At 38.1% G+C, this 10,174-nt stretch overlaps 1 protein-coding gene across 1 annotated transcript in view; it reads right to left on the bottom strand.

Annotated features, from left to right (window-relative positions):
- Window positions 1–2,383: 2,383 nt before the first annotated feature.
- Dpr1 (defective proboscis extension response 1) overlaps window positions 2,384–10,174 on the bottom strand; it is a 426,632-nt gene continuing 418,841 nt past the window's right edge. The window contains exon 6 of the mRNA XM_076789143.1: window positions 2,384–3,021. Within this exon, the coding sequence (XP_076645258.1) occupies window positions 2,918–3,021 (104 nt within the window). The 3' untranslated portion in view covers window positions 2,384–2,917. The remainder of the gene's footprint in view (window positions 3,022–10,174) is intronic.

Here is a 10,174-nt window from a genome sequence, read left to right as displayed (position 1 = left end):
ACATGATGCTTCATGGTTGACGTAACTACACGACATAACTTATATACAATTGTGCGTTGATATATTAATACGTCATAAAAAACTCGTACATAATCGGATATTACAGGTAATAGCACAAATTGAGCTGAATTTGTTGTATACGGATTTGTGTTTTATCTATCGGCCGTGGCAGAGATATAGTAAATTCGTAGTAAATTAAGTAATACATAAATCACAGATTTTCGTGTCCAATTTCACGTTAGACTCTCTTGTAGTACACTTATGCTCAAAAAGTTACAGCATAATTTCGAAACATGCAGTGTCCCTTACGTGTACGTATTTTTGTAAAAATGTTTCATTGCAAATACTATTTTATTATTGCGATGAAACGACACTTAATCATAGTTATAACTGCAAGTTACATTTATTTGTTAAAAACATAATATAACGTGATAATAAAGACGCAAAGTAGACATAATGCTCCAAATTTATATATTGTTAACACAAAATTGTATTTTTAAATTTTATCAGTTTTTATTTTTTGTTTTGTGATAGAAGATGATGATGAAAATTAATGTGTTCATGAATATACAACAGAGCGGGTCCTCACTACATAGATGGTTTATGTTTAATTTCGTTTATTTTCTGCTGTCACTTTAGAAGAATTTAATATATCTCTCTCACTAATTATAATCATGGTTTGTTATGGTAAATACATTCTTAATGTCGTACAATTGTTAACTGCAGCAAAAATATTTTTTATTTATTAAATCAATCAAATTGATATCGAAGTAAGCATAATTTGATCGTCGATGACAACTTCCGTTTAACGCATTGTACAGTATTTGTCGGATTATTAACAATAGTAAGTCATTTTGCATAGATGTACATATAGTACAACGTTAGTAACATTTAAATGTTACATTTTTACGCATTGTTGCCTTCTTGTAATTCCATGTAGACGTTTTGTAAAAGTTTTGTGCAATCTTCTTAAAAAAATACTAGTAATTCCTTCAAAGAATTTCAGAAACTGTTTTCATTGATTACCATACAAAATTAATTGTTTTCGTCTGCAATTTTCAACTTTCTGCGTTAGATACAATTCCTGAACATATCATGCCAAAAATTCATACGCTATTCAGACATTTTTTCCCATCATTTTTCTTTTCTTACTTTCTTTACTACACTGACACAGAATTTTTAACATATAACTTACTAATTTAAGTTTATACAATCTGGCATAAGCAGTGCGTTGTTAAAATATAAAACAGAACAATCTGAATATAGTTTAGTAACGTAATTGCCTTGTATCTAGAATAAATCATTTTAAATAATTGGTATAAAATAAAGAAAAAGAGTATTACTCATGAAATAAAGGCATGGGAAGGTTTGCCCTTTTCGAAAGTCAGAAATTTGACAATTGACTTTAATCTTTCCATAACTGTCGACCTGCAATTCGGAAATTTCGTCGCCGGAAAACAACGTTATTTTCGCCCGAAAACTTTTTTCATCAGTGGCCTTTAATTCCCTTAAAATGTACCGCTAACAACCACCGATCACACGGCAACATTGTTCGTTCGTTTCGCCGCGTGAACTAGTTACGAAACTAGTGCACCGAACAGAAATGAAATTCGATAATGGAGTTTTTCATCCGGGATCCTTGCTTCCGCGATCTGTAACAATGCCGCCGACGCGGTTTCTTCATTTTTTAGCAGCTCCAAGGCTGACAGTGTTGGCTGGAGATCTGATTCATACAATTACCCACGATCTATTCATTTTTTGGTAACTTCAACAAGAATCTAATTCGCCAATTGTAGCGCCAGAATAATTAAACAAATTGTATTCCACGTTTACATCGACAATATCGTTTTCCAAATTTTGCGAAAATTTTAAACAATATGCATCACGTTGATAAATTTAGCTCCACTTTCACATACCCCTTTCGTTTCATTACGACAGTGTGACGAAACGCGCGGCAAAAATATGAAAATTCCAGACGAAAATAATGCAATGCGTGCATTATTGCGCTTGCAGTTCTTTCACCTTTTTTTTTTTTAACATTTAATACATTTTCATTTCGAGAACAATTGTCTGCGTAATTGATTGCTTTACTCTTATAATAAACAAACAAAAACATAAAAAAATATAAAAGATTCCCGAAGAATGTTCGTGATCATTACCAATCAGTAGTCCGCGTTCAATGGAAAAATTGCTTCGACTTGTCCCAGTATCGGTAACGTACGCGCAGCATAATGACGCTCGATACCATAATTAACTTATTGCTTCAATCATAGGTAATCCAAAGTGTAATGATTCCGTGATTAGTCAGTTAATCACGTCTCGGTCGGTCCGATTACACCTGTTACTTATTAAACGCAACTTCTGATTGCTCGATAAATATGATCGTTTCCCAGCGATTTCGTTGCACTGCAATCACATAGCTGATCACTAATCTGATTACAGTTTGTTGAACTTCAATTGATTTCCGGGCAAATTTTTCGCGCCAATTTTCAATTCGTGAAATAATAAAACTATAACAACGCTGTCATCGACGATTGACCTTGAACCGAATATCCAAAGAAACGAAAGAGGAACTCACCGACTCGCTTCTCCTGAGAGGCATCCATCGCGATGAAGAGAACTTCCGATGATGATGACTTCACCGACGATCGCTCCACGACATCCTCGATTGTAAATTCGAACGAGATACAAACGGGTGGGTGGGGGTGGGAGGTGGGGTTACTATGTCTTATTGAGTCCAACGATCCATCGAATTTCACCTAACACTCGGTTAATAAGATTCATCGCATCAAGATCCGCTCTGGCGCTCATACGCGCGCAACATGCACACATTCGATCACGCATACGCATTCGCACACGTCCGTGGACAGCTCATTCGTAGACACACGCGCAGACGACACGTACGCGAACACACACATTATCTCAATTGACCCAAAAAGAAGGCGAGCATCACGAGGACCGTCTTCGATGTCGGCGAGCCTGCTGCCGTGTTTCCGTGCTGCATTGCAGCTGGGTGCTCCCCTGGAACAAGAACAACGAGGACCGGATTAGCGTCCGACCTGAACTTCCGGTGTCGCTTGCAAAATGTTTTCTGAGTGCGCGCCGAGGATCGAATGAAATTACGTTCAGTAGAATTTAGACTATTCACGTTGGATACTCAACCCGGCCGATTAATCCACAGTGAAAGGTGTAAAGACTGTTTTCATCTACATTTCATCCAAAGTGATCATCCAAAGTGACTGGTGAACGTGAATTTAGACTGTTCACTTTCGATGTTTATCCCGGATGTTTCATCCACAGTACAAGGTGTAAAGATTGTTTTCATCCGTAATTCATCCAAAGTGACCATCCAAAGTAATTAGTGAAGGCAAATGTAGACTGTTCACTTTGGATGTTCATCCGGGAGAATTCATGCACAGTGAAAGATGTGGTGATTGTTTTCATCCGTATTTCATCCAAAGATGAAGATTCATCCAGTGATGGCGAATTTACACTGTTCATTTTGGATATTCTACCCGGACGATTTATCCACAGTGAAAGGTGTAAATACTGTTTTCATCTACATTTCCTCCAAAGTGATCATCCAAAGTGATTAGTGAAGGCAAATGTAGACTGTTCACTTTGGGTATTCAACCTGGACGAATCATCCCCAGTGAAAGGTGCCGGAAGTGGTAGAAGGTCTTGACGGGAGTGGTGGTCATTACTGGCATTACGTATGCATACAATTGTATATGTAACGTACAACATATTACTCGTTAAAATTGCAAATGTAGTTAAAGGAAACGAGGGAAAGCAGTCGGCGAATGGAGGGTCGCAACAAACGGGATTGAATGTGTATGCAGAGAATGTCCACGGCTACAATCGCATTCTTGATTGATTTCTCGATAATTGCCGCTCGGTGGAGTAATGTTCGTTGACGGGATAAGCCGGAGAATTACTGCTATCGGCTACGGGAGAACCATGATGTATACTAGATTAGATGTCCATTTCGTATAGGCAATTAGATAGTAATTGCGTATAGCAGATTTCAGTGTTCCCTGGATGAATCTCGGCGGACACTGTATACCTTTAAAACGATCAAACATTTTAAGCGCACAACGTGCTTGTACCGAACCTCGACACCGTCTATCGAATATACATTACACAAACCACAGATGAAATAGTAATTTAGTCCTTCTATTGAATATAGAAAGTCGGTTTCAAGTGAACGGCCGTAAGGGAAGCCGTAGGTAAACGCGTAATTTTTCCATCACCCGAATCGATTTATGTGATGGGGGCGACGTCAATCCCGCGGCGACGTCAATTTTGCCTCGTATCAGGAATTAAGACGCGCGACGTTTACCGTCAGCCCGTCAATTTCAAAGGACGGCACGGCGACCCCCCCCCCCCCCCCTAAACCAATGCGACAGTGCAGGAATTAGATCATCGATTAGATGGTTAATTATGGAATTGGATCGGACAGACATCATACGAGTAATTCGATGTTTCCAGTTGGAATACTCGTGCCGGGAATTCGCATCGTTACGAGCCGCACACCGTCGAAAATATAATTAGTTAACGTCGATAATTAAAAGCATTCAGTACGGGTTTCACGTACAATCGGCGAGATTTCATTGGCCTGTTAAAATAATTAAATATTCTATTATCAGGGAGCGGCTTGCGTGGTAGGGAATTTTGGTATCCATTAGAGTATGCAACAGATGCGCCCTGATGCGTTCGACAGATGCTTCCGGTTACTATAAATTACGGTATCTCCGTGTATCACTTTATTTTCTGTACAAAGAAATTAATCATTCTATCCGGTTAAGTATTGATAACACATTGAGCGGAAACGAGCTTGGTCCGAATAAATTTAGACATTTTATTTCTTTGCTGCCTACATTTATCGCGTATCTAAATAAACTAAAATATTTCAGTTCTCGTTGAATTTATCGCGTATCTAAATAAACTAAAATATTTTAGTTCTCGTTGAAATATTTTTAAGCGTACGGTTGCGATAAAAATAAGTGAAGTGAACATACACGTTGGCTTTATATATTCGCATGCACTTTTTTCTTTCAATTTCAATTTTGTTTAGAAAATTCCACGACACGTGAGGTACTTTTCAAGTTAAAAAAATATGCTGTAAGTTTAGAATAGTGTTTCGCATTAAGACAGTTTTTCTTCGATTATTTCGACACTATTATACAACGTAGACCACCTAACTTAACTACGCTAATTATTTTCTTTGTCAATGCAACAATACAGATTTTTGTCGTTATATAGTATGTATTTGTCCTTGTTGATGCTTCGAATTCTGGTATATTATTTTTCGTATATGTATACGTCTACCTAGAGATGTACATATATCATGCATTTTCGTTCACGTTATCCTAATAGAGTCCGCGTCTATACTGGCATGTTTATAAACAGTATGGTATTATATGACAACATTATCGCAAGCAGAGATTCCTAGGAACAAAAAACTATAATAACAAGGAGAGAGGTGCTGCGTGCACGTTGTTATATTACGCTATAAACTAAATTAAAATGAATAAAATTTTGGAAACATAAGCTTCAGTATTTTTAATATCCTCTGGATAAAATACTACTTTAAGTACCGTTTTTACCCTCCAGCAAACGGATGAAAAAATATCACGTTATGAACTATGCGGGATTAATTTTACTCTGAACGTAATTTTTCTGTAAATGTATTATTTGAATAGAAATCCATTTGAAAAAAAAAATTATTTCGTTGTTTCTTGTAACAAGAACAGAAAAATAACATTAGTGAAAATAAAAACAAGAATTTACAAACTTCTGACTAATTAAAGATCGAGATCATTCATATCTTTAATAATAATAATTTCACTGAGGATCTTAAGCATTTATGATAAAAATGTGCCGGAAACAGTAAAAACATCAGAATAATTAAGAAATATTGTCATATTATTATGAACCCATGGAAAGAAGGAGAATTAATTTTGTTAAGAAAGAAAATTAATTTTTATGATTCAGTTTGTTTCAATTGAGGTAGATAATATTTATGTTGCATAAGGATCCACAGTTCATAATACTTTGCCAAACTCCGATTATAATTAATGCTAGTACTATCGAACACTAAACCGCGACGGTTACGCCCTGACGAAAACGGCTAGTTGGAACAATAAAAAAAAAAAAGTTAGAGCTTTACAGGTCAGTGCAGCAGCTCCATTTCAACCTATTCCCGGTATTGATTGCATATGCAATGAGTAGTCCAAACGCGGCATCACGGCGCGATTGGCAAACAATAAAACGCGCGTCGTCCACAACGGAGACGATCCGAATCTCATAAACTTTATTCGGTACGTGCTACTTGTAAATTTGCGACCATGCCTGGTTGTACTGCCGCAATATTTTCGGGCGAGATTACTACATAAGGGATGCTCCGGCGTTACAGAACGCGGCGGGTAGCTCGTCACGAGCCCCCGCACATGACGTAAATCGCATTGTGCGTGATGTGCAACTGTAAGTAAGGTGTATGACGGGGGAGTGAAATTAGTAGAGGCGCCAGCCCTTGTCTCCGCGTTGAAAATACATCGGAATTTTATTTCACGAGCCGTGGAAAAACAAGGCGACCCCGTAACGCGCGATAAATCACACGCCGTCCCCGCGATAAATAATAAATCTAAAGTTTACGAGCCACTTTTGCCTTCCGAACTGGCTGTCCATGAAATTACGGGAATATAAAATCCATCGAATTCGCCTGGGAACGAGACAGACCACTTCAATGTCTTTCCGAACCTTTCCGAAGAGGAATTTTGTTTGTTCCGTGTATGCGCAAAATGTTCCACCCTTTTTCAACGTATTTCTTACATTTATTATTCGGTAATTTTTTAAACGTCTGACGACCTAAATTTTTAAGCAACGGTACGTCGTGTTTGTTTATTTATTTATTCATGTGTTTGTCACGAACATGTGCACGTGGGCCGAGGAAAACAAAAAATGTTGAGTACGGCTGACCTAGACCACATAGAAAGCACGAACTGCATTTGATGGATCATCTCCCGCCGACGTTAGTTAGGCTAATTTTATTCGCTCTTCGATCTAGATACGGGCACGGGCACAAATCGTGGCACCGCTTCGCTTCCGCTATTGTTACGCATATTTGAATATTTATTTTTCCACGGTGGTCTGTGCATTCATCGAGCATGGCGGAGAGACTGAATTCATGCACTTTGCTCGAGATAATTACGGTTTCGACGGTGTCCGCAGCTCATTAACACTGCCGGAAGGAACATGACTTCGGTCGATGAAAGATGACTGGATGATTCATCAAGCGTGCACACCCAACTTCCGTCGATTATGCCCGAGTTTTATTTTTAAGGAGACCAATAGCCTCCTGTCGGCTCCTGGAGACGTTAATTAAGTACTACAATTTTTATATATCGGTCAAACCTTGTCGATAATGCAGAAAATGTTTAATCCTAAATATTTCGTACATCTTTGGACAGTCTGACGTCGCTATAAAATATAAAGTGATTTAGAAGTTGTTTAGCGAGCACGCTCGCTAACTTATAATTTACTCCGGCGTTTAGAGCGAAGGCGAAAATAGCGAAATAAAAATACTTAACGCGAGAAAAATAGTTGTGGGAGGGAAGAACGAGGTTCGTAGATAAGTAGGGCACTTGTTAGATAGGGCGAGAATAAAGGGACGAAGGAGAGTGATATATGAAGAGCGGCAAGTGATAAGAGGAACATTTACAGCGTAGGAAACTTCTTTCTTACGCGAGTCCACAAAGTAGTATACAGATTAATTGAATTCATTTCCGCGGTTATCTGCAATTCCTCCGACGAAAATATTCATTTCCATGAAAGCGTTGGTCCCCAGGACTCCTCGTACAAATAGGAAAAAGACAAAAGAGTCTTTTTTAAAGTAGGCAGTGTTTACCAAATACAATGTTCGTTGAAATCACCATTTTCAATTCACCGTTTACGTTCAATTGATTGAAGCGTAAGTTTCACATATTTTATAATTTTAATTATGTTAGATCGAAGAGATGGTTGCATGGAACATTAATTATTTTACTTTTAAAATTTGCATAATGCATAGCAGTTGGATAAATTAATTTGAGGATGTTTGGCCATGTGTAAAATAATCTTGTTCGTGCTGCATTAAATTTTTCATGATTAAATTGTTGTATTAGGTGGTAAGTTTGCGATGGACTGGAAGCTCCGAGTTTCCCTCGGGGCCAATACTTCGGGAACAAATGACGTCAGAGAAAAGGAGATTCTCGATCCCGCAAGTTTGACATCGACGGCGATAGAAGGTCTATCTATCCTGTTCTCTCTTTGTGCATAATGTTCTGTGTAGGCGTGGTCTCATTGCTCTCGATTTCAAAGGAGCTATATACATAGCTCACTAGGGAATGCCCCATAGGGCATTTATCGTATGCTTGCTCTATACCGTGGTTCTAAATTGTACGATTGAGATAGATACACTTTTTCCACAACAATAGTAATTTGTGTTAAAATAATGTGCCTTACAAATTTATTTACAACACTATCCATTATGTTTCTTCGATATTTCTATAGTACTGACTCTCCATTTTCAAACTTGTCTAAGGTTGCATCAGTGTCGCCAGATCAAGACCTGTTCCCCCACTCTAATTTCCCCTTCTACCGCGCTATTCCCCCACGCGTCCGCCGCGGCCCGGTCACGTGACCCGTTCCGTTTCTGTCGTACATACTCCGTTACTGGCAGAGAGAATGGTTAACTTTTTCCCCTGAATTAGTGCTTCCTCCCCTCATCTGGCGACTATATAAAATTGGACGTTTTCATATTGTTTTCTAATTCGTGAAGATGAAGTTTTCGCATACATTTAAAGCATAAAGTTAACAACGTCGATAATAGATATAAAAATTAAACATATATAATTAAAAAAATGTAGGATTGACCAGAACGACGCAAGGCGAAAGTTTAAACATTCCACGAACAGGCAGGCGTTTTTCAGTTGTCGAAACGAGGTGTCCGAAGGCAGCAAATGTTTGTTCGGTATTTCCCCTGAATAACGGTCGCGTATATTTGAATAATTTATCAAGAAGTATAGTTCGCCGCGAGAGGAATCTTTCACGTGCGAACGCGCCTCGAAACGATGCGCAGAAACGTGGTCCAATTCGTCTTCATTAATTACGCGGGCGGCGTTGGCGCCGAGATGCGTCCTTTGAAACTGCGGCTGCTGCATTATTTCCGTGGATGCATTAAAGCCACGACTGGTTGGCCGTCACATTTCACGGTTAAATTAATTCCAGCAGGATTAGGAGCTTCCCGTTGAAGGTTAACTGACGCCCTGAAGAAAAGTGCCGGGTGCAGAGCATTTCTCGGCGGTCAGTTGCACGTTGGACTCCGGAATGTGTCGAAACCGAGGAACAGGGTTCGCAACATAATACGTGAAAGACAAAAAGAATTTCGATCCAGTGTTGTTGCATCACTTTTTACTACATATTTTGTATCCTATACGTTCCGCTAAATAAAGAGAATATTATTTAGCATATGTAGATTTATGTAAAAGGGTCTTCACAAATTCCAGAATAATGAAATAAATACCGTCGTATTTATAAAGTGTTTTAATAAAGTGTTTCTATACAATTCACTCACTATGCGCATGATAACCTTATTTAGTATATGTAGATTTATGCAAAGAGTCGCTACAAGTGCGAAAAGCGCGATAAAATACAAATTTTGGTGTTTATAAAGTGTAAATGTAAATAGTACATGGTTTTTGAGAAGCATCAGACCAGTGTTTTACTAAAATGTTTATTATATATAATATTGATCCATCTGCAGACTACAGTGAGGAAACTATATTACACTTTTATGCTGGTTCTTGTAATTTGTATGTGAAAAAGAGAATATGTATGAACGACCGAACCGTAACGATCAATTTTTGATCTTTTTGGACAGTTATTCAATTAAAGCAATTTAATTAACTCGTGTAAAAATTAGTTTTTAACTGGCACCGTGCCGAACGCTATTTTCCATCAGTCTCCTATTATAGTAAGTAGAGCATGGAAATGATAATGAACGCATTCTGTTATAGTTCATAGTAGCCGAAAGATAATGTATTTCTTGAAACAGTTACTTTGTGCAGCTCGTAATTATCCACCCTTTTCTATTAAAAATAGAAGGAGTTATGTTTTTGTTTGAAACAAGTAT

Source organism: Halictus rubicundus, chromosome 1 (assembly GCF_050948215.1).
Source record: "Halictus rubicundus isolate RS-2024b chromosome 1, iyHalRubi1_principal, whole genome shotgun sequence".
In the NCBI taxonomy this organism is placed as follows: domain Eukaryota; kingdom Metazoa; phylum Arthropoda; class Insecta; order Hymenoptera; family Halictidae; genus Halictus; species Halictus rubicundus.
The sequence above is the reverse complement of the archived record's forward strand: the minus strand, read 5'-3'. Positions and strand labels throughout refer to the sequence as shown.